The sequence below is a fragment of the Hyaena hyaena genome, unplaced genomic scaffold (assembly GCF_003009895.1).
Source record: "Hyaena hyaena isolate Hyena2069 unplaced genomic scaffold, ASM300989v1 scaffold_45, whole genome shotgun sequence".
NCBI classification, from domain to species: Eukaryota; Metazoa; Chordata; class Mammalia; order Carnivora; family Hyaenidae; genus Hyaena; species Hyaena hyaena.
The window spans coordinates 2,049,352-2,073,493 of NW_024080677.1; the positions used below are offsets into that span (position 1 = coordinate 2,049,352).

General features: G+C 50.8%; 1 protein-coding gene across 8 annotated transcripts in view; it reads right to left on the minus strand.

Annotated features, from left to right (window-relative positions):
* The window catches only part of XXYLT1 (xyloside xylosyltransferase 1), a 167,683-nt gene that overhangs the window by 61,507 nt on the left and 82,034 nt on the right, over positions 1–24,142 (minus strand). For all 8 annotated transcript variants that reach the window (XR_005528100.1, XR_005528096.1, XR_005528098.1 and 5 more), the window contains exon 3: positions 14,073–14,205. Coding sequence is in view for 1 of the 8 variants with exons in the window: in XM_039230341.1 (XP_039086272.1) it covers positions 14,073–14,205 (133 nt within the window). In the remaining 7 variants the exon portion in view is untranslated. The remainder of the gene's footprint in view (positions 1–14,072; positions 14,206–24,142) is intronic.

Here is a 24,142-nt window from a genome sequence, read left to right on the forward strand (position 1 = left end):
TCCACATTGGTCTTCTGCACTGTGGACTAGAAAAGCAGAGTCATGTTTTTCCTCATGGCCAAGGGCATGCACTGGCCTATAAACTGTGAAGAACAAAGCCAGTGGCAGCCTCATATAAGGCAGGATGTGGCCTCTTCCTGCCCAGCGCACTGCCTTTCCAAGTCAGGCCAAATTCCTTCTGGCTTCTAAAGCTGCCCCCCACCCTACTCCTCACCGCCACTCTATGGCAACCTCTCTGTGTTCTGGAAACATTTTCCACAACCGGCCAGCACCATGGGAAGATATGGGGTATGCAGGGCAGGGAGGAAGGGAGAGGGCAGCTAACTCTCATAAAGCCCGTCTGTACCCGGTGTTGTGCGATGTGCACGTGACAGCCTTGCATTCCCGGCTGTTTACGGAGCACCCACAAGAACATAGGCCAGTGGTTCTTAAACAGAGGAAAGAGAGAAGGCACAAACTCCCGCTTCAGAATCCCCAGGCAGGCAAATGCATCCTTTCTGCCTACACTGTGACATGTGAGTTACGCACTTCGAACATGCCATGAAAAGGGGAGGCAGAAGTCACTCTATAACCAATATGCTGGGGGCAAGCCGGTCCCACAGACAAGGAAGCTAAAGCTTTAAAAGGTTTAAATATGTTATGCAAAATAATACGGCTGGTAAGTGGTGCAACCGGGAGTCAATCCACCTCTGATTTCAAGGTCAATTGGGAAATTGCAGAGTGCAGTAAAAGCACGTATATTCCCAGAAAATGAAATGAGTTGGCTTTATCCTTATGCGTACAGGTCAGTCCCCCCTACTTCCTCTTAATCTTTCATGCCATTATTTAAAAATAACCAAGCGTTAAAATCCCAAGCTGTTCTTAGAAAACCAGAGCTTGATGATGGCTGGTGGAAGGGCTCCAGGTCAAGGCTCCAGGCTGGACTTGTGAGGCTGGGAGGGAAAGACAATGTTTTATTAGTCAAAAGCCCTGTCCCCAAAGGATGCAGAGCCCTGCTGAGGGAGACAGACACACATACATAGGAAGCATCTGTCCTCTAAGTCATGACTTACTGAATGATCTCGGGGCAGTCAGTGCTGAGGAGCAGGGCTTGTGGCTAGGAACAAGGAAGCCCGCAGAGCTTTCTAGAAATGGTGGCCTCTCACTGGGCCTCAAAGGAGAAGTAGGGCAAACAGAAGGGCAGGATGGAGGGAGGGCATCCTAGGCAGAAGAGAGAGCACGGCCACAGGCCACATGTGTGAGTGAGCACCTGTCTGGGAGACAGCTGGGGGGTCGGTGCAGCCGAAACAGAAGGTACAGGGGAGCTGGTGGGAGAAGGTGGCAGATGGGAGCGGAGGGAGGGGCAGATTGCAGAGGTCCCTGACTGGTGCGCTGAGCAGCAGGTGGGCTTCAGAATGGGCACAATGCCTGGCATAGAGTAAGTGCTCAAAAAAGTTCGAGAGAGTGAAGTCTTGTCAGTTAATTTGGGGATACGGACAGTGTAGGGTGTCCCTTGGCTGCAGAGAACACATTGCTGAGGGCGCCTGGGTGGCTCAGTCAGTTAAGCGTCCAACTTCGGCTCGGGTCATGATCTCACGGTTCGTGGGTTTGAGCCCCGCGTTGGGCTCTGTGCTGACAACTCAGAGCCTGGAACCTGCTTCAGATTCTGTGTCCCCCTCTCTCAGCCCCTCCCCTGCTTGTGCTCTGTCTCTCTCTCAAAAATAAATAAACCTTAAAAAAAAAAGAACAATGTATGTATGTATGTATGTATGTACGTACGTATGTATGTATGTATGTGTGGGCCAGAGGTGGGCTGGGCTGGGCTGGGCTGCCTTCATCTACAGCCCTTGCTGATACCTCTCAGACAGGCCCCCCGCCAGATTCTGGAGCTTCTGCTCCAGACCTAGGCATAGGTAATACTTTCTGGAGCCTTACACCCTCGTCCAGAGCAGAGAGCCCTCCCTGCAGAAGGTAGCTTTAGGCCCTCTGGAGAGCACAGAGCACGTGAGTCAGTCTTTTCCAGTCACAGGCTGAAGGGCCACAGCCCTGGCAAAGCTCTGGCGGGCAGCTCATGGGCACGAAAGGCAGCTCTTGGGAATTTTTGAGACCAGCCAGAAATCAATGGTGAAAACAAAGCATTTACACTTCTGAGAGGCAGCTGCCTCACCTCCACTCCTTCCCTCCGTTCCGTGTGCATGGAATTACGGCCAAATCCCAGCGGTGAGCTCTCAAAAGTAACAAATTAGTCTCTACATGGTGTTAGCACCACCCCGCAGAGAAAGCCTAATCTCCCCATTCAACACGGGGCCAAATTACAGCGTGTGGGCTACCAAGGACCACCAGCAGATGTGGGGTGCAGGCGCGGTGAGCTGCATTTAGAGCCACGGGGTGCTTTGACTCCTCACCTTGAAAGTCCAGGCAAAGCCAAATGGCAGCCCAAGGATGATCTGACACTACCTGTCCTGGTTCTAACAGATGACAGGCCCAGATACAGTGTCCCTCACCCCCCCGGCAGCATCTCGGGCCCCAGGGCCCTCGCCTCGCCTTGCCCCAGCCCCCACCCTTCCCTGCCCCGTGCCTCCAGCTCAGGGCGGTGACGCGTCTTCGGGGGGCCCAGGACAGTGCTGGTCTAGACTATTAATAGCATCCCCTTTCTACACTCCAAGTGTTCTTGTTTAAATAACAATCTAATGGTAAAATTAAATGGTCACCCCACCCATGCTGTCCTTCCTCCCAGAGCAATTTCTCATGATGTTTACCTTACTTACTACTGCCAGACAGATCTAGAAAATAGAATCTTAAGTGGTAGGGCCTAATTCAGACCGCACGCATCCCCCTTCCCTCCCTCTCTTCTTTCCTTTAATTTTCATCCCCAATTTTGTTCCAGAAGGGATTTCTCTTCGCTCGCAAAGATGCCAAAATGCATCCTATGAAGAGCACAGGTATACCGCAAGTTTGGCTCTAAATTTTCTATTAACTGAAGAAAAGGACGTCTAATTAGTTGTACAGAAGGAAACACCAATGAATCATCCAGGGGAAATACAACCATTCGTGGCTCGCAGAGCGGGGAGAAGGGCCTCCAGATAGGCCGTCAGAGAGGCCGCTCTGCGCATCACTAACAAGGACCTTACTACCACGCCTGGGGGCGTGGCAAAGGCTGCAAGGTTGGGGGGCTGGTGTCTCCGTGGGTCCAAGTGCCGCCCTGGCTCATTCATGAGGCAGCGTGGAACAGACAGAGGTGAGGCAGTGAATGTGGCTCCCAGGCCTCTCCTGTCTCCTTCCCTCTTTCCTCTGGTTTCTCTCCCGCCTTTCCACCCTGTCTAGACCTTCAATATCCTAAAAGCTTCTTCAGACACTGAGAGTAGTTTAAAGATGTTCTAATACACACTAAAGTTCAAGTAGTTGCCAGTTCTGATAAACCCTAAGTCTGGGCATCTTTTTATTTTCTTCCAAAATTATATTTCTGGACCAGAATTATGCTTGACCTTGATACTTTACTGTTACGTAAGTCTGAGGCTAGTGAGAGAAAAACATCTCCTGGGATTTTAAGTTGCCAATAAAAATTAACTACTTTATGTGACAGAAGAAAACCCTTGATAAAAGCAAAGTTTAAGTACCCCAAACTCGCCATCAGCCTCCAAGGACCAGCCACCCAAAGTCTTCGGAAGGTCCAGGCCGAACTTGTAGAAGCATTTGGTCAGTTTTTGCCTCAGTGAACTTTTAAACCTGAAGTCTCAACCTGGCAGTTCTTGGGCTGAGTCTGGTGCTTGCCAACCTGTGCTTGGCATTCCTGGCAGACTGACTGCTTGACTGTCAATATTTAAAGATCGGAAGCTTTTACAGTAACAACACAGATTTCTGGCTTCTCTTGGAAAACAAAAAAAAGATTTGGCAGCACTGGGCCCACATTCATGCAAAACAAACGAGAATATCTGAAACACCAGTTAGGAACCAGGCCACAGATGGGGTTTCACTCGATTCTTTCCTTCCTTTTCTTTCACAATCCGCTTTTAAATCTTCAAGCACTTGTGTTATCTCCTGGAGGCGTAACTGCTACAGCCTGTATCCTGAGTTTCTGAATCACAGATGGCTTCTTCCTGTGCCTGCGACAATATACTATGTTCACCGGATGATCCCCTTTTGAGAGCCTACCCGATATTCTCTTATTTTACAATATTTTATAAAACCACTCACCTCCGTATGGTCTGGAATAGGATACGGCATGTGAGCTGGAGACTGGGGCTCCTCTGGTCTGTTCTGTGCAGGTCACGGGGTGGGGGGCACATGTATATGCAGCTGGTCACATGCAAACCAGATACTGCATTTCACCCACAAATCCCTCCCAGGTCCTGGCAAGCCATCTCAGTCCCCTGGGGACTCAGAGGTCACGACTGTCTCTACTCCTCGCTTATACGAAAGTGTACAGCCTGCTCATCTATAGGATGCCTTTAATCTCTGACAGCAGCTGGAAAAATGTGAGGTGTGAGTAGAGAGGTGGCCTGAGTAACCACAATCATACTGTAATCTTCCCAAACCCTGATGACATTTTGGCAGGAAGGAACGAGCAGAGAAAATGGAGATGCCACTCCTCAGCTCTAGTTATTCCTTCTAAAAAAAATGCTTCCTCTTTATGCCCTCACCTTGCTTAGACACCATTCCCTAGGCTCCCTGAAGGCCAAATACCAAGGAACTACAGTTACATGAAGAACACGAAAATCTCATTCGCTGCCAAGCCACATAGGGTGCTAGGATTATACTGCCTTCTTTACAGTTCCAAATTCATGATACTTGCGTCAAACAAGGTAAAATGGTCCTAGGGTCAGGGAAAGGGTCTCCCCTGCTTATACTCTGTGCAGATACTAGGTTTCATTTTATTAAGGGTGGCAGTGTTTCCCTACAGGGAATCAAGTGGAACCAGAGAAATAGTCAAATGCTCCACCGGTAGCTCACGCCACACTGACTGACAGTAATGAGGCCCCACGAGCATCTCTAGGACTTCATGTTTCTGAAAGTCCATCAGGACCAGCAGCTTCATAATGAGCGCTCATCTACAAGGACCAAAAGGCAAATTATTATACAGAAAGCAAATCTGGTTTCTAAAAAGCTTCCTCTTTTACAAATGATAGAAAATTCTCAAAGACAGAGACATTTAGGAAGGCTGGGTCCTTGGATCATAAGTGTTCCTATGGGCAGCTCCTTGATACTAGGGTCAGTTCTGTCACTTGCAAACAGAAGATCATAGGGGTTCTCCACGGACAGCGGTAAATGGCGCATTGAAAGAAGTCAGCCAATGAAGGAGTAAGGAGGAGGAGGAGGTTCGTTTCAAAGTCAAATGCAGTAAAAGCTTGACATTTCTGCAGTGGCTAATTCTGCAGCTAACCTGGAGGCAGGGGGCATGGCGGCTGAATATCCATTTCCCTGCGGTCACCGGTAGGGAGGCAAGTGTACAGCTGAGATATGTGCCCAGTGGGGCCAGGGAGCCATATTGTGATTCCCCTCACATGGAGCCAGTCGTGTTGAACTCCGTCCTTTCCGCATGCTGCTTGTTACACAAAGTCCCTCTTCTACATATACCCCTGTGATTCAACTATACTGTTTTGCTTTTTCCCCCAGAAGATGCTTCTGGACGAGTCTTTTTTTGTTGCCTGAATTGCAAATGAGGGACTCTCAATGAGATGTTTATATGGCAAAAAGAAACATGTTCTGGTAACACCAGAAAAAGGACAGTCTTCCCAGCCCATTGTCCTTTGCTGGACCTCGGAAGGAGCACCTGGCCAGGCCCACCTCCCAGTGGAATGATCTGGGGAGGTGGTCCCGCCAATGAGGCTGCAAGCTTCTGAAGGGTGGAGTCTAGTTTCTCTCTACGGCTTGGCTAGACCCTCAGCAAAAGCCTACTGGGTGAGCTTTGCATTTGTGCACAGAGCTAGATCCCTCCTGGGAGCACAGAAATCCCACCACCCTTCCAAAAAGTCTTTCAGAAGAAAGAAACACGCCACACACACCCACATACATTTTAGAAATCTGAAAGCCAGGGAGCCTGGGTGACTCAGCCGGTTAAGTGTCTGACTTTGGCTCAGGTCATGACCTCACGGTTCGTAGGTTCAAGCCTTGCGTCAGGCTCTGTGCTGACAACCAGCTCAGGGCCTGAAGCCTGTTTCAGATTCTGTGTCTCCCTCTGTCTCTCTCTGACCCTCCCCTGCTCATGCTGTCTCTCTCTCTTTCTCAGAAATAAATAAAACGTTTAAAAAAAAAATAGAATTCTGAAAGTGGAATGTTAAACTCAGAATGGTGTGGGCCACGCAGTGACACAATTCCTTCACTGTGTGGCTTGTCCAAGGAAAACCTCTAAGTCACAGCACTGACTTGGCCCCAGCGTCTTCGCTGATCTGCCTTACCTCCTTCCCATCGTCATGGCTCTGAAAGCAGGGACATGCCTTCTACCTCATACTGCCTCAAAGTACCCGATCGTGTGGTTCACACAGACGAGGAGTCCAGTAAAAACTGAGAGTAACAATGTTTCCCATGGAATTGTCTTTAAAAAGAGAAATGTGAAAGTGCTTTATATAAGGACACCCGTGGTGGGGCGCCTGGGTGTCTCAGTTGGTTGAATGATCGACTCCTGCCTGACTTTGGCTCAAGTCATGATCTCACAGTTCGTGGGTTTGATCCCCGCATTGGGCTCTGTGCTGACAGCTCAGAGCCTGGAGCCTGCTTCGGATTCTGTGTCTCCCTCTCTGCTCTGCTCCTCCCTCGCTCATGCTCTGTTTCTCTCTGTCTCAAAAATAAATAAACATAGAAAAAATTTTTTTAAATAACTACCTCATAGTAGGTATTTTTGTCTCTAGCACAGGGCAGGTATTTCCCTCCCCTTTTATTAGGAATTCCGGGTCTCCATCACAGCCTCCAGATCCCATGGGCTATGCCAGAGAGTCCAGCCTTCCGACTCCGAGGGAGTGAAGAAATACTCAACTTCTTTATCAGTCACTGCTGTAAGAGGTGGTAGCCTTTTTTCTCTGTTACTCAGATTTAACTGTAATAGAAACTGACAGGTTCAATCTTGGTTACTTGAAAAAAAAAAAAACCCTCAAGAACAAGAGCCAAGAAATTCATTTTCAGGTGTCAGAGGGAAGAAGAGAAGCTACTACCTGATATGATGGTGGTGGTGACGCTGTCTTAGAAAGCAGAGCTTCACGCCCACTGAACAGAGGACCTGAATTCATATCAGCGTAAACCCTCCCAGACGTGACTGTTACAGTAACATCCTGACAGAAGACAATCTAGAGACAGATGGAAAAGGCTGGTTGGCTGGATATGAGAGATGGGTCTGGCTGTCTTCCTCCCTCATACAAATTGATTTCAGACTGAGAAACTCAAAGACAAAATGCCACTATGAGTTCACAGAACCCTCCTCTGCTCCAGACCCAGCGAAGGCAGATAAGATGCTTTAAAGAAAATAATAGATTAAAAATAACATTTGCAGATGCAGTGGTATGCTGTCTGGGATTTGCTTCAAAATAACCGAGAAAGCAAGGTAGGGAGAAGCGGAGAGGTGGCTGTGAGTAGAGATGAAACAAGACTGGCTGAGGGCTAATAATTATTTTTTAAAATAATTTTAAAAGTTTTTTTTAATGGTTTGTATTTATTTTTTAGAGAAAGAGACAGACAGAGCGCAAGTGGGGGAGGGGCAAAGAGAGGGAGACACAGAATCCGAAGCAGGCTCCAGGCTCTGAGCTGTCAGCACAGAGCCTGACGTGGGGCTCGAACCCACGAACCATGAGATCATGAACTGAGCTGAAGTCAGAGGCTTAACCGACTAAGCCACCCAGGCGCCCTGAGGGCTAATAATTATTGAAGCTCCTTGAATGTCGTAGCATCGAAGTACCTAGCATACTACATGATTCTGTCTACTTTTGTATATTTTGGAAGTTTTCCTAAGTACAAAAAAAAATACACACACACACACACACACACACACACAGGGAAACTAGCAATGCTTAATATAGGAATACTGAGTTAGGTATAAGGATGGCCAAGATCTACTGGTAAAGAACAAAAGAAAAAGATGCACAAGGGTATATAAAGTATGAGTCCATGGATACACACACACACATGTTGATATATTTGTGGAAAATTTCTGGAAAAATAATAATCTTCACATACTTCTTGGATTTTTAATGAAAATATATTATTTTTATATAATGATTGTTTTTTTATATTCTAGGAGTGCAGCACAGGAAAAGACATAGTAGGGTTAAAAAACAAGAGGAATATCTCCAGAAGCAAAAAGGGAACACAAAACTCATGAGCGATCAGGGCTAGAGGCACAGGCGGAGTCCAGAAACGGGCGCGGCCAGCAGTTCGCCCCCTGCAGGGCACTGAAATACCATGCAGGGAGAGAGGCCGCCAGGCTCACCCTGGGAAGCAGGGACTCTCGCCTGACCCGCTTCACCCCTGCTCAGCTGCAAGCACACTGCCATCTTCTGTATGCGCCATGGTTCCCCAAAGGGGCACATACTAAAACTTCCTCCTTTATTGTGGGCTAGTTGACTTTTTGCAACACTGTTTCTATTTTGCCAATAGCCTGTATTGCTTAGGGTATACAGCAAAAGTATAAAAGCGTGCCTGCATAGATGCTAACCTCAGGGAGGGAGTGAAGGAGGGGAACCCAGCACCAACTCCCCAGCTGTGAGTCCAGGAAATAAAGTATCAGCCTTTTTGTCTTCCAAAAGGGGTGATCTTATGGCAGGGAATTCCTCAAACATAGAGAGGGAGTTTAGATGCTGAGAAGCCCAAATATTAGCACTAATTATTATAAGTCATCGCTGCTCCAATTTTATGTATAAGGAAACCGAAGCTCAGAAGTTAAGGGACTTCCTTTGGGCCACACAACTAGTAAGTGCCTAAGCTAGAACTGGATAAAACTCCCAGGACCACCAGAGAGTGCGACCCTATGCTATAGACACAACATCTATCTATCTATCTATCTATCTATCTATCTCTCTAGGTGCTATAAATATACTGATTTAATCTGCCAATCAACTCCCCCATATATAGTGTTATACACTGCTATAATCTCCATTTCTCAGCTATAGAAACTGAAGCTCAGAGAGGTCAAGAGACTTGTCCAAGGTCACATAGCTATGAGTGGCACAGGTGGGTCGTTCCACATCCTCCTCTCCTACCTCTGCGCTGGATCTTCACTTCCTCCCCAGCTCCACTGAGAGCCCTTCACATCTGGAAGGAGGCTAGGCTGACACAAATGCTATCAATTAAAACCACGTGACCTCAAAAGGTGAAAAGAGTGGACACTATTAAAATACTTAACACAAAAGCAAATTCCTGCCTAGTGGTGTGTTATCAGCAGCAGACAGGACTAGCCTGCTGCTTCCACCTCATGGTGGGTTTGAGCTCAAACCAGCACACAGCTGGCCTGTGGAGCCAACAGAGAATGAACCGGAAGCCAGTGGCCCCCACCAACAAAGCTCCCATTCAGCGGCTCCTCAGGTGGCCAACTCCAGGCCAGAAAGACCATAACCAAGGGCTGTGACCCCAGCTCCTCCACACACACACACGCGCGCGTGCACACACACACACACACACACACACACTTTCTCTCTCTCTCTCTCTCTGTCGTACACATTCACAAACACATATTTTGTTTCTCACTCTCTCACACACACGTTCTGTCACACACATTCTCTCTCACACACATTCTCTGTGTGTCTCTCTCATACACGCTGACTCATTCCAGGCTCAGCAGCAACCCCGTGGCCTGAAGCCTAACCACTGCCAGGCCTCCCAGCCCCACTGACCTCCCCAAAGGGCCCAAATCACGAGCAGGCCTCTAACTCCTGCGGAGTGGTGACCTCAGGCCTGGTGCCTCACGGAGACTTTGCGAGCTGCCTCCTTCCATCCCTCACTCACTCTCCCTGTTTTCCTCACAAGCTCCCAGACCTGTAACACTTTGTTCCTGCTCACTGGAGGATTCTGTGGAAAAGCCAGATCACCGCCTTCTGCTACAAAGAGAAGCTTCTCACTCTGGGGTAGGGGTACGGCTGCCAGATTTGGCAAAGCAAACAAGCAAAGACCAGGGCATCCAGTTCATTGAAATTTCATATAAACAAATAATTGTTTTGTGTGCATGTGTCTCCGTGTGGTATTTGGGGCACATATACACAAGTATTGGTTTATCTGAAATCCAACCTAAGTGAGTGTCGTGTGTTTGTAACTGGGAACTGGGGTGGGTAGAGCGGGGGTATTCCGTAGAAGAAACCGTCTTGAAAAGAAAATACACAAAGGCTTTGTGAGGACTGAGGAAGGAGAGGAAGCACGTGCCCTTTACCTACGGTCTCTCTCACTCCAGAAACTTCTGTGCATGTTGAGCTTTCCAGCAATTCTGGAAATGTAGGTACCCCTACTTACAGAGTGAAAATAAGACAGAGGGTCAGAGAATCAAGTGCCTCGCAAAGCATTCTGTGGGTAATTCAGGGACTACCCTCCACAGCTTCCAAGGACAATCTGAGTGCTTTTCTCTTCGGCATCAAGCTGCTCTGCCTGCTGATACACACTTGTAATTTTTATGAGCTGTACATAAGGAGGGTCCAACAGTTTTCTTTACTTTTCCGATATACTGATAAGGAAGCAAATTCAAAATGGCATCCTGGACTAACACATATTTGCAAAATACAGTCGTCTACTTACAGAGGCCATTCTGCTTACAGGGGAAAGCTCGAGCCCCTTCTCTCCTTTTGGTCATGTATCCCAACTAGACATATCACCCATGAGGGCCTGTCCAGCAGTCTAGTTCTCTGGCAAAAAGGCAGAGAAAGGTTCCAGACAGGACCGTTCCGCCCCAAATGGCCACAGCTCCCCAGCTTTCAGGTGAGAAAGGCCATGGGACATCTGACTCAACAGAATCCCAACAGGGACCCCAGAAGAAAAGGTTCCTCTATGACTATCCGAGCATCCCACCGCCCATCATTTTCCAGAGCACACGGTGGGGTTAGTGTACATCTGGGGCAGGGGGAGAATTGTAAAACAAAACACAACTAAACAAAAAAGCTATTTGTCAAATGAATAGTGAGAAATGTGCTCCCCCCGCCCCAAGCTTCTAACATTCACGGCACACAATAGAGAGAAAACAACCATAAAAATGACTTAAGATGTGCCCTTTTGAAGTACAGTAACTGTCAGACAAGTGACTATAAAAATAACATAGTTGAGGAGATCCAAATTTATTTCTGCTTCGTGAATTTCCAGATCAAAACACACTCGGGTTCATCAGTCCAGTTTTGCTCTTTTATGCTGTTGTGTTTTGAAACTTTCCTTTCTTTTCATAGATGCTAGCCGATTTCGCTTACGGCAAAAACCTTGCCCACCTCACACTTGCCCACTCGGGGAGAGCACGTGGTTGTGGGGACTGCCACCCGCCCCTTGTCCTGGAGGAGGGCTCGGGAAGCGGCGAGGGCCCACGGGGCTGAGTGACGGCCAAGTCCAGACCAGCGGGGCCGAGGCGGCCTGCTCATGAGAAGGGCCTGGCTCCGGCAGACCTTGTGTGGATGCGGTTTACTCGCCGCCCTCCCGCCCCTCCCCTTCTCTCCCCACCCCCTCCCTACAAGCACACCCCGCCCCAGGCGCAGACTCCAAAGGCCATAGACAATGAACACTTGCTCTTTGGGGCCACTGGAGTCTCCAGTTTCCTTGTGGAAGACGGCAAAAACAATCTGCACTCCATTCCCCCTCGCACCCCGCCGGCACCAAACCGTCCCCAGCGCCAGCACCAGGCTGCAAACATTCGGAGGCGATTACCCAGAGCCAGTAGGACGCACGTTTGCGCAGGGCAGTCATTTGCAGACGTAATTATTAGAGGCTTTATAAACATTTCAGCTGGGGAGGACTGGAAGGGGAAGGCGGTAGCACCCAAAGGGGTTTTCACTTCTGCTGACTCTGAGGGCACGGGCCCTACAAACGGGGCAGTTTGGGCCGCTTCCAGCAGCCCAGCTGCAGAGGTCTGATTTTCCTCGCTGGACATCCTGATAATTAAAGACTCCGAAGGTGAGAAAAATTCAATTTCATTTTGGGTCTAAAATCTCTCAGAGATTTCTTTTGAGAAGTCCAGACAATTAAATTGATTTCAGTTTCACGGTTAAGGAAATCCTAGATCTACAAAAACCATAAATTCTGGCCCGAACTATTTAAATGTGATCACGTTTCCACGTATACTACATGAGAAGATTCCAGATCAGGGCCTGAAGTCAGTATTAAATGACTGCATTTAATGATGAGCCTGGTGCAAGTGTCCAGGGGACCCCGGCCCCTGCCAAGCAGTGAGGAGCCCCCCAGCAGACAGGCAGCCTCGGGACAGAGGAAAGACGGCGAGGAAATGGTGGGGGGCAGGAGAGAGGGACCACAGTGCCAGAGCCGGGGGCGGTAAGTCCGGGGGCACAGCTGCTCCCGTTCTCAGATGGGGCAAGCACAGGGATTAGCACGTAGGACTTTGGACTCTCAGTTTAGTGCTCCTTCCATTGCCTCTGGTTGTTAAATCGAGAACCACGACATAAGATACACCTTGTATGAAGGTGAGGGAATGAGGCCCAGAGGCTGCGAGGAGCTGGAAGTGGCAAATGTTTGCCTCCCCTCCTGTTCCCGGCAGAGTACTAGGCCCCACTTTGTGATCGGCGGGGGGGGGGGGGGGCCCCGTGGGAGAGGATGATGTCAGGGCGAACAGCCCACAAGGCCCAGGGGTTATCAGCCCTTTCCGAGGCCTCGCAGGAATTTCCTGTTATGTGATCTGCGTGTTGCAAATAACCGCAAGCAAGCAGGCTGTCACTCTTCCCTATCTTTCGAGGGAAGCGCGGGCTCTTGGGTCACCAGTCACCTGTGCTCTGCAGCACTCCAAACGCGGCCTGGCCCCAAGAATGTCCCCAGGGAGCCAGCAGGAGGGGATGTGCAGAGAAGAAAGAGCAGGCCAGCCCAGGGGACCGCAAAATCGCAGCTCCAGGCAGCTCGGTTCTGGGGGAGCTCTGGCTGTGTCCGGAGAAGGATCAGTGAGGGACTCGGAACTCTCTGGACCCAGAACCATGGATCTGGTTTTTAACGAAAATGCGTACGTGCTTCTGCTTTTTGCTCTCCTTTGTTTCAGCTGTAAAACATACGGTACACCCAAGGAGGACATGCGGCCCCCGGGATAGAGGGCTAACACCACACCGAGGCATCCGGAGGCCACCTCTCCCCAAGTCCTGCTCCCACCCGCCCCCACCTCCCCCAGAGGCAATGCCATGCTGGCTTTGGGGATCACCATTCCCTTGGTTTTCCTTATAATTTTGGCCGGCGGCACGCATTCCTAAAGACCACGGCTTAGTTTTGCCAAGCAGTGCGTGTAGGCCCCGCGTGCTCATTTTTGGTTTTGCGTAGGGCTCGCTTGGATGAATATATTTTATTTATCTGTTCTGCTATCTGTGGGCATTTAAGTCATTCTCAGTTTTTGGCTGCCACACACAACGCTGTGATGAATATTCCTGCACATGTCCCCCGGTTCACAGGCGCTGGGGTTTCTCTACGGCGCATGCCTGACGACGAAGCCCTACACAACGCAGGGCACACGCTTCACCGCCACGGGGGAACGCCAGCCTGTGTTCCAGAGCTGTGCTGCCTGTGCCTCCTTACAAGGCACTGAGAAACCCACTCTGCTTCGAGAGGGGAGCGGTCCCTGGTGACTGAGTAGCCAAGAAAACCTAGTGCATCACCGGACCCGCGAGTGAAAGCTATATCTTGATACCTCGTTCTGTAAGGCAAAGCCCAAGATTTTGAAATTCTGAGCTTAACCAGAACCAACAACCAAAACAGCTCCCCTTTCCACAAGAAAAATGTCACAAACTCCCCAAAAAGAATGAAGCAGCATCTACAACTCTGGAGCGGACCCACCTGCCCACACTAGTAACGATATACAAGAAGTACAAATGTGTGTCTCTAAGAGATTAAGTGTAGACAGAATGCCTACCAGCAAATCCCAATCTGCAGTGGGCAGCAGGAGAGGGGAGGCGTGAGGGGTGCAGAGGGTCCCGGAGGCCACGTCCCCTACAGCTGCCGCATACCTGTACACTGGCTGCATCTCTCTTGCTATGCCAATGACGGCGCCTGGCAGGAAATTGTCAAACTCCTCAAACAATTCCCGGATGTTGGTCTCGTACTTGAGGTCGAGGTCCAGCTGAATTATCCGCAGGATCTCTGGAGGAAAGAAGAAGAAAACAATGAGACACAGGCACACGTCCCGGGAGGCTCAGCCACTGAGCAGAAAATGAGTGGAAATTGCAGAAATGGGCAGTGGGTCATTCTGACAGTCACTGAATGATGCAAAGCTATGGCTGGAAACAGAGGCCCCGCATCCCCCAGCAGCCCGCTCGGCATGACAAGTCTCCCCCAGCAGCCCGCTCCAGCTTTCCTTCCAGACGCAGGCACACCCCGTGTTTATAACGTGGGGACCATACGCGCTGCTTCAGCCCCATCGTCCCGGTGGGACTGTCAACAGCACACCACTTCGTTCTCCAAAGGATCTAGTGTGGATGGCGTGTGTGGACGCCCTACTGAGAACTCAAACATACAGGTGTTTCTCTTTGGGGCACAGGTGGTTGGTAAACGACCCACAGGAGACAGGGCTCAACACCCGCCCTTACTAGTACGTTCTGCAAGCGTAGTGTGTCAGGCCGGGATGCTGGCCCAACGGGGAGCAGCTGAAAGGCTTCAGACTGTTTGTATTCCACTGTCTGAAAGACAAAGTGAGCTATAATTAGACAAACTGAGTCTCACAATTACCTGGCACAGAAGCGCTGTTTGCTTCCGTTGCCTCCAGATGAGTCAGGGTGAGAGGGGAGGAGGGAGGCACTGGCTATGTTTGCGCCCCCCCCTTCCCCTGCCAAGCCTGACTCAGCTCCTGCCAGCAGCGGGGCCCAACACAGCTGCCCCCCACCGCGGGAGTGCTAGCGGGGGACTGAACCCTGCAGGGAGGAGCTGGTGCGGACGTGAAACAGGATGGGCTGCAGGGGCTCCAGAGACAGGGCGCTCAGGCTCTGTGCTGAGCAAGAGGCCAGAGGTGGGGATCAGGACATGGAGTGCAAGTTCCAGCTTTGCTGCTGATTAACTCTGTGACCCTGGGGAAATGACTGCTTTAAATCCTAGCTGTCTCATCTGCTAACCAATGTGGGGGTGACACAATGGGCTTCAGGAGGCTGTGGTGCCGGGAAGAGGAGGTGACAGATGGGAAACATCGTATTCAGGCTGCAGAGGACTTCAGGGATCCAGGGTCTGGAGAGCAGGGAACTCACCGATGCCTGACACAGTCAAGGGAGGCTTCATGGAGGAGGGAGACGTGGGCTGGGCTGTGAACTATGGGCATGCATGGGCACGCCAACACATCCGGAACATGAACCCCTCCCCCTCCAGGACATGACGGCTTCCCAAGGAAGCCCTCTGAAGACAGGGATCCTATCTTTGGCATCTCGGCCTCCACCCCTTCAGAGTGTGGGCCTTGGTGGTCAGGAAACACTCAGGAATGTTTGTGGAATTCAATAGCCATTCTCAAAGTTCGTTTATGAAGAAATCACAGCTTACGATTCCAGAAAAACTGATTCATTTGTTCTTGTTCTATTTTCCTTTGTGGCGCAGGAAAAAAAACAAAACAAAACACCCTAACACATCATTTGATGTCTGACATGAGTGTTCTGAAAAAAATAAGTGACACTAGGTGAGAACCCAGCTGCCCAGGCCAGAGGAAATAAGGGGGCACCAAAGCCACGCCTCTCTGGCCCTGGGGGAAGGTGGGCAGGAAGGGGGTCAGGAAAATGGGCTTGCTCAGCTAGGGAACACCGCTGCCTGCCTGGCTTCACGCTGCCCACCCCAACACGCAAATGAGTAAAACTGCTGCTCTCCCCTCTGCACTAAAAACAACAAAAACGATAACAACAACAGAGAAACCAGGAAAGGTGAGGACTCGGGGGTCTGGGGTCGGGAGGCCCCTGTGGTGACTTTGCCGTCCCCCAGAAAGCTGCCCTAAACTAGGAGTGGAGAAGACAGACAGACCTTGGGGCAGAACCTCACGGCACCTGTTGCTTTCAGAGGTGGCCTTGGGGAACAAAGAGAAAGAACCTGATTGACGGCAACCTTAGGGAAGGGCACTGTGTCCCAGGAGACAATGTCTAGGAGTGAGAATTGTAGCCATCAAGGAGTCATGGGGGGAGGGGGGGGCGATGCACACACACCCCCTCCAGCCATTTTTCTTCTTCCCTCCCTTCCTTTCCACTTCCTGTGCCCCAAGCTCCTACATCCAGGGTCTCAGGTGGCTCTCACACACACTTGATGAGACAGGGGCAGGAGGGCACCATCATCCGAAGGAGAGAAACGACATCATGACACCTTCTGCTGCGGGAGGGGGTAGAGGGGAACCAGGTGTGTGGCCAAGAGATGGGGAGGCCTCCAGGACATATGGTGGAACTTCTGTGATATCGGCAGGGCCATGCAAGAAGGGGAAACATCATGCTCGCGTCCCCGGGGGATACTTCCAACGACACCAATGGCAGCCACATGCAAGCACCCACCCTTTCTGTGAGTGGTTTTAAGTACCCAATATTGCACAGGCACTAGCTTACTCCTCATAACCACCCAACACGTTGACTTGTTCCTATGTTCAGATGAAGAAACAGGCGTAGGAGAGTTAAAAACAGCAGCCTGAGGTCCCACAACAAACACATGCTGGAGCTGGGGTCTGACCCTTGGTCAGCTGTGCAGGGAAGCCCAGCATGCTCTTTCCCGTTGACCCTGACTCCCCTCTGATCAGAGTGAAGCTCCAGGGGGAAGACTGGTACCCCCTGCCACCACACAGGGGCACAGAGAAGTGCCAAAGACCTTGACAGACAAGAAGCAGGGAAACAAACTGGCCAAATGTGGAATGTAAGGGAAGTCCTCTGCATGCGAAGAGTTTTGCTATAATTAAAGAAACTCCCAACGGTGGAGAGGCCATTCAGTCAGCCAGTCTTCCTTGAGAGCCTACCATGTGCTAGGGGTTCCCTTTGGTCTTCCAAGGTCATCTAAATCCAACCTATCATGCAAGGTGCAGCCCGAATGCCTCCTTCCCTCCCCTGCCTGGACAGGCCCTGGTCAAGGTCACGGGCGCTGCCACCTGGGTACCTGCTTCACCACTTTTGCCAGAGTGAGTGCTCCTTGAAGGTGGGACTGTGCTGGGAGAGCGGTGCTCGGGGGCATCAGATGTCTTCTGAAGAGATCCAGCTCTTTCATTTGGGCAGCGCCCTGGCCTTGTCATAAGAAGCCCATCAATAAATCTAGGCACTTTTCCTGCCCTCTAGGGACCGGCTGGGAGTAAACCTGGAAAAGGCCAGGTGCAGCCCTGAGACACAGGAATTTGAGAGGTTTTTATGGTCTTAGAACTCCTCATTTATGACGTACCTTATTTTACTAAAAGTTGCTAATACTTCTTCCAAGAGGGACTTCACCAAATGAGGCTAACCGGTTAGGAAGAGAAGAGGCAGCAGGTGCACATGAACGGACTTCTTCACACTGATGTTAAAGGACTGACCCAGTGACGACTCTTCAGGCTGAGGCAGAAGGACACTCCCTTCTGTTCTGGGGGCCAACAGCCCTCGGTGCAACCTGCAATGTCATGCGGGCCTCTCGCCAGACGGCGATCCTTTTATGTAATTATGAAATAAGATGCCAAGTTGTAAATGTCACTGCTGGAAAGAGGAAGGTGCTTACTAGGAAGGCTGGAATGGACTGGGGTAAGAGTCCTGTAAAGTGCGCTGCTCCTCTGGCCCCTGATCCTTGATGTAGTCCTCTCCCTGTGGAAACTACATGGCTGGGGCGGGGGAGGTGGCATCCACAGCGCTGAACGGCTCTTCTGAGGATGAAATAAGATGGATACATGGCAGTGACAGCAGTGGTGATGGCCCAGAGGGGGTGCTGGCTGGAGGACAGCTGTAATGACAGCACTTACAACCACTGAGATTTAAGTAATAGATGGGTGAGATAATCGACTCCAAAACAAAAAGGAGATGAAATCTATAAAGCATGGGGAAGAACGACTCAGAAAAAGGGCTAGACATCTACAAAACTCAAAACAAAGGCCAGCATCCAGGCTGAGTGAATGTCTGCCATGTTAGAATCCCGTGAGACAATGGTGAAACAAACAAACGATCTGAAAGAAGAACCAATCTATCCACTATACAGACAAGAAAGTGAGGATCAAGGATAACATGGGACTTGTCAGGGGTCACACAGTTGAGCTAAGTGGCAAAGCTGATCCCAGAACTCAGGTCTTCTGATTGCCTAGCTAATGCTCTCATGTCAATTAGTGCCGCCCTCCCTCTACCCACTCCCAATATGGGCCATAAACTCAAGAGCAGAAAATAGTGTGGCCAAAATAATATGGCCCAAAGGGCTGTACTCCCAATACAAGTAGCTTGTGGAGGATCTGCATATCATATCAGAAAATGTAAACCGGAAGATGAATAGTAGTAGCTAAAGAAAGACGAGACCGCCATGATCCACATACTTTCGAGCCAGTTTTCGGGAAATTGCTCTCCATATTCTCACATTAACATCGGGCAGGGATGTCAGAAAACAAACAGAGCAAACAAATCTTTACACTTCTGTAAGAACACACCTTGAGTTGTTAGTACAACTCTTCAAAGGGAGGCAGGAGCCTGACGTAACAACCAGGAGCCACCCACGGAGACACAAGCTCAGTGCCTAGTGAGAACTACAACAGCCCGGAGGGAAACACTGTTCTCCCATCTCCGCTGGTCCACCACCCAGACATCTTCTGCTCTAGCTTGACGTGTTCACTCCTAGAAACATGTTTGCTGCAACATCCAATTACTTGGAAGAGGGGCCGTCCAACCAGCCCCTCCAACTTACAAATCTTGTCATGCATAAATTTGATCACAACAACGAGAACTGAAGTGTATCATTTTCTCAGGTAGAAGGAAGCTTGCCCATGTGTTAGGAAAAGCCCGGTGTGGCCTCGGGGATCTGAGGACCACCGTCCTTGGATTAGCACCAGGGCTGATGCGGGCTGGCCAGGCCCCTCAGTAGGTGACACAACACAGAGGAACTCCCAGCAGAGTCCCCTCACGGATCAGCATTCAGGGCTTTGAACACTGGTTTCCCATGGGGGATGGTAGTTTGGCAAGAGATGAGACAGGCTGACCTGGGCCATTTCAGGAAACAGAAGGACTGCAGCAGCCTGGGTACAGAAGGTGGTTCAGGGGTCCTGGCTGAAACCCCAACCACAGGACTGATAAATGCCTGACCATAAGATGGGAGCCAATGTCAACTCAAAGTGGGAAAAGATGCTAAGGATCTAGGTGGGGGTTTTGGCCTGAGACCTTTTTCCACTTGAACTTCAAGGGGGTAAAGTGCTAGTATCATCTTCACCAGGGGCCACATCCGCTCATCTCACTCTCTCTTGCTCCAATTTCAGGCTAACAAAATGGTGCCACTTGTTTCCAATGAGTTAGGAAAGGAAAGACAAGACTAACGGTGCTGGCTAAAGCTGCAGCTTTCAAGACCTAGATCATTACCCCCAGGACGACCCTGGCCCTGGAGAGCACGGAGGAAGTTCCTGACTGTCCAGGTGACTGTTCTCAGGGCTCAGGGGAGGCCCAGCCCGGATGCTGGTGCCTGAGGCCACGAGCACAGCCTGGCTGGGCCAGCGGGTCCGTTCCTCTGCTCCAGCGCACGGCAGAAGACAACGTGAGTGGCCTCAGAACCAGCTGGGCGCTTCCCAAGTCAACATTCCCCTGCGGAAAGGCTTAAGACAGCTCATCATCAGCCTCCAATTAAACCAGTCACAAGGCGTGTCATCTGACCACGGATGGAATTACAACCCAGAGTGAGTAATTAATGATACCCCAAAACAAACAAAAGGGGAAAAGAAGCCTCCTCTCCGCTCCCCGCCCTTCTCCTAGCCCCAGAAGGAATTCCTGGTAGAGGCATGTTACACACAGAACAACACGTGACAAAACAGATCAGGAAATTATCAGACAGACATGCGTGGGTAGCTCCTGGGCCTACTGTCCTGGACAACAAACGGGCCTTCTCTGAGGGGCCGATTAACCATGCAAGGGCCTCCTTGCTCTTTCTGTCTTGCAAGAGCTTCCGGGCTTTCCCGAGATAAATACCGATGACACACCAGAGGGCTTTCAGCTCCGAACACCAGCCCTAGCTTTCCAGTAGCCAGGAGAGGGTTCCAGGAGCAGGGGACAACCCGGGTCTGTGAGGCGTCAGGAGGCGGAGAATCTGGAAGCGGCTGCTTGGAGAGAAAGCTGGATTTCTCGCCGTCTGGTTGGAAATACCGCAGCAATTTGCCACCTGTTTTATCCTCCTCTGGTGCTTCGTACTTGCTGCTCGGCCACTCCTCTGGCCCGCAGGAGCCTAAGGGCCACTGGAGGGGGTGGGGACCTCCTCTAACGGTAAGAGGCCCACGGCCCAGGCCCAGGCCCGATGGGCCATGCCAGCCACGCCAGACTGGCTGTTTGTGCTGCGGGGTCTTGGGCTGTGATGACAGACCCCAGCTGTGCCCCTGAGGGCGTCTGCAGTGGAACCTGACTGTGGTGACTCTCATATCCAACAGAGAACTTGGGTCTCTTCCCAGCCAGGCTTCCTTCTCCCTGTCCCTCAAACACCCCCCCCCCCCGCACCCCCTTCACGCTGTAAGGGTCTCGCTGCAGGACAGCAGGCTAACTACGGGGACAGCTGCCCCCGAGGAAGGTGGAACACGCCAAGGGGCCAAGGTCTTGGGTACAGAGTCCTGGGGCTCCTCCCGCCTGATCCAATGGTCCCTCCCTCCTGAGGAGCAGAGAGATGGCATCCGGGTGCCAGGCCATGATGGGAGCCTTGCACTTACTATGCCAGCTCATGAGCCCCCACTCCACTCTGCCAGGTGGCCCTTAGTCCCTCCTGTGTTCAAATGCGAAACCCGGGGCTGAGAGAGTTTGGGCGACTTGTCTAGGGCAACCTAGTGAGGAGGCGTCAGAGCTGAGATCACAGACGCCCTCCTTCGAGGGTGCGTTTGATCCATCACACACAGGTTTCTGAGAAACGCCTTCAGACATCCCCGGGTCCCTTTTAAAATCTCGCTGTCGTTAAACACACGAAATGCTGCCACATCAAGGGTGGAAACATCAGATGGCTCCAGATGGCCCCCGTGCAGCCGCTGGGACTCCTGTGGGTGGAGAAGGGCTTCCCACTTCCCATGACCACCTCCCTGCAGACGCCCACCACCCGCAGTAGGCTCGAACACTCCTGGAGTTCCCTTTCACCGAGCAGGGGCCAATGGAGACATTTCAGGGGGAAAAAAAGAGGTTCACGTCACAAAAGATGCAAGGAAGTTTTCAACGACGATAGCGAACATGTAGAAACTCTATTGTACTCATTGAATCATCCAAATGCTCTGAGATTGGTATTATTATTTCTCCTCGACAAATGAGGAAATGAAGAAGTATGGTAATCGAGATCACACGGCTGGAAAGTAGCAGAGTCGAAACTCACAATGGGATGCGGGCTCTCGAGCCCATACTTGCTCCTCACCCCAGTGCTGGTCTCTCCTCCACCCGCTGACCCCATCCCCAGGGAGTGGGGGGGGGGGGAGGCGGGACACAACAGACTAGGCTCTGCAGGCACTGCTGGGCCAGAAAGTCCCTGACTCTCCCCAGGCGGATCTCTGTTTTCCATATCAGCAGCCCGCCCCCACCTCTGAGGGAGGAGGGAAGGGAGGAAGCGGAGCTCCTGTGAGTGATTTATACAACCTGTCAGCAGCTCTGGTAAAAAGGTTTGGGGGCCAAGAGGTTGAAATTAATGACCACAGTCAGTTTCATGCATTAGCTCTACAACAAATTTTCTCCCAGCCCTGCTCACCTCCTCTCAAAATTAAGCATGGAAAAGTGAGCTTAATTTTGTTCGGCTCTCACATTTTTTGTAACTATCAGCTCCTGTTTTGTGGACAAAACAAATTATTATGAAAAGGCACAGATTTTTTGCTTTAGCAACAGTGTAACATGAGCCTCCTCCCTCACCCCTAGTGCCTTCGGTGACTAGGTATATAAATCATATCCTTTAGGATGGGATAGAATTTATTTCCAACTTGGCGGAAAAACTTTAGGGACATATATAATATATGACAACACATATAACACCTGGTCTCAATTTTCCTCTCACTTCTATTGCCAATATGAAATGATAGCTCATGTACCTCTTTATGAATTTTAATCTACAGAGGAAACCGAACGTTGGATTTGGAAAGCAGGACATCCGCCTTTCCTTCATTTCTATGGCATGGGTGTCTGTGGCCCCTGCTGGCCTTTCCATGGCTTCTAGCTCCCTGGGGTCTGCCGGAGACTTTATTTTTTATCTGCAAAAGCTTAAGCCTTGCTTCCTATGTGGGGCAGGATCACATTCTGACTTTGTTCACCAACACAGACACTGATGCCAGGTCTCTGCTCTTAAAGCAGCCTTTTTTTCTTAGAGCCCTGGGGACGGCAGCTGGAGAAAACAGGCCTCTTTGGGCAGAAGTCACAGGTGTTTTCTGAAAATAGTGATACGGTGATCACCAGTCTACCTGAACGCCCACAGCTCGACTTTCCAGACTGCTCACTCTGAGGTTCTTCGTTGGAATTGTGGGAGTCCCTGTTTCTAATCTCATCTGCCCTCACTCTACCTCCCCTGACCACTCTCTCCCTCTTTCTTGGCATTTGAGCCCAGGCCACACCTATGGATTCAGTGTAAAATTAGGAAACCCGGGGGGCGTCTGGGTGGTTCAGTCAACTAAGGGTCTGACTTCAGCTCAGGTCGTGATCCCAGACTTCGTGAGTTTGAGTCCCGCATTGGACTCACTTCTGTCAGCCTGCCAGGGCACAGCCCGCTTCCGATCCTCTGCTCTCTCTGCCCCTCCCCTGCGTGCACTCTCCCAAAGGGAAGCTGACAAAGGTTGTATTCCACCGCCTCCGGCGCCCATCGCCATGCCCCACTCTGACACACACTGGTGGCCCTGGCCCAGCCAGCTTGCCCGGGTCTATCCACTGCAGCCTGCCCCTTGGGTTTTTGCAAATGACAATGGCAATAACAGGAAGGATTCATTATATTTTCACAGCACACAGCAATGTGCAAAGTGCTTTCGCAACTCACAAAACGCTTTACTATGCTTTAGCTCATTTAAACCTTATAACAACCCTGGGAGGCAGGGGCACCCGTGTGGGTTGGGTCCAGCTGTATAGCACAGAAGATGTAAAGTAACAGTGGTCTGAACACACAGAAGACTAAAGCTAAGTCATCCCGCGGTGGTAGGGCCACGTCGTGAAGCTGTCAAAGGTCCTGGCTCCTTCCACCTTTCCATTCTATTATCCCAGGCCTGGTTTCCATTCTCAAGGTCACTGCAGGGTACGAGACAGCTACTTCCAATCAACTGGGCTGCATTCCAGCCAACAGGGGGGAAGAAAGGGAAAGGTCCTGTCTCCTCGCCCCAGCAATGAGGCAGACCCTTAAAACAACTTTCCTGGGAATCTCTAACTTAACCACATCTAGCTGCAAGGGAAGCTATGAAATTATTTTACAGGGCATAATGCTGTCCCCAAATAAGTGGGAATTGCTTATAAATGAAAACGAAGGGGCACCTCAGTGGTTTGGTCTGTTAAGCGTCCGACATCAGCTCAGGTCATGATCTCGTGGTTCGTGGATTCGAGCCCTGCGTCGGGCTCTGCGTCTCCTTCTCTCTCTGCCCCTCCCCCACTCGTGCTCTAACAAATATTAAAAAAATAAAAATAAATAAATGAAAACGAAGAGAATGGACACAAAGCAGCAACTGGCAGCACTTCCACCGCCGGCACAGAGTAACTCCACTCACTCGACAGGTGAAGAAATAGAGGCCCGAAGGATTCGGTTTTGCTAAGGTCGCACGGTCAACAACAGCAAAGCAGCAGCCGGGCCCGTGTCGTCTGACCCACGTGCACACCCCTCCTGCTGGCTCACGAAGCCCTCCGGCTGCAGGGGGGCCGCCAGCCGCTCACCTCGCAGACCTCCGCTCGGCCCTTCCTGCTCCTCGCCGGCCACCGCAGAGGGAGGGCCCGGCCGCACAGGCTCCTCCATCCCTGGCCTCCCGCTT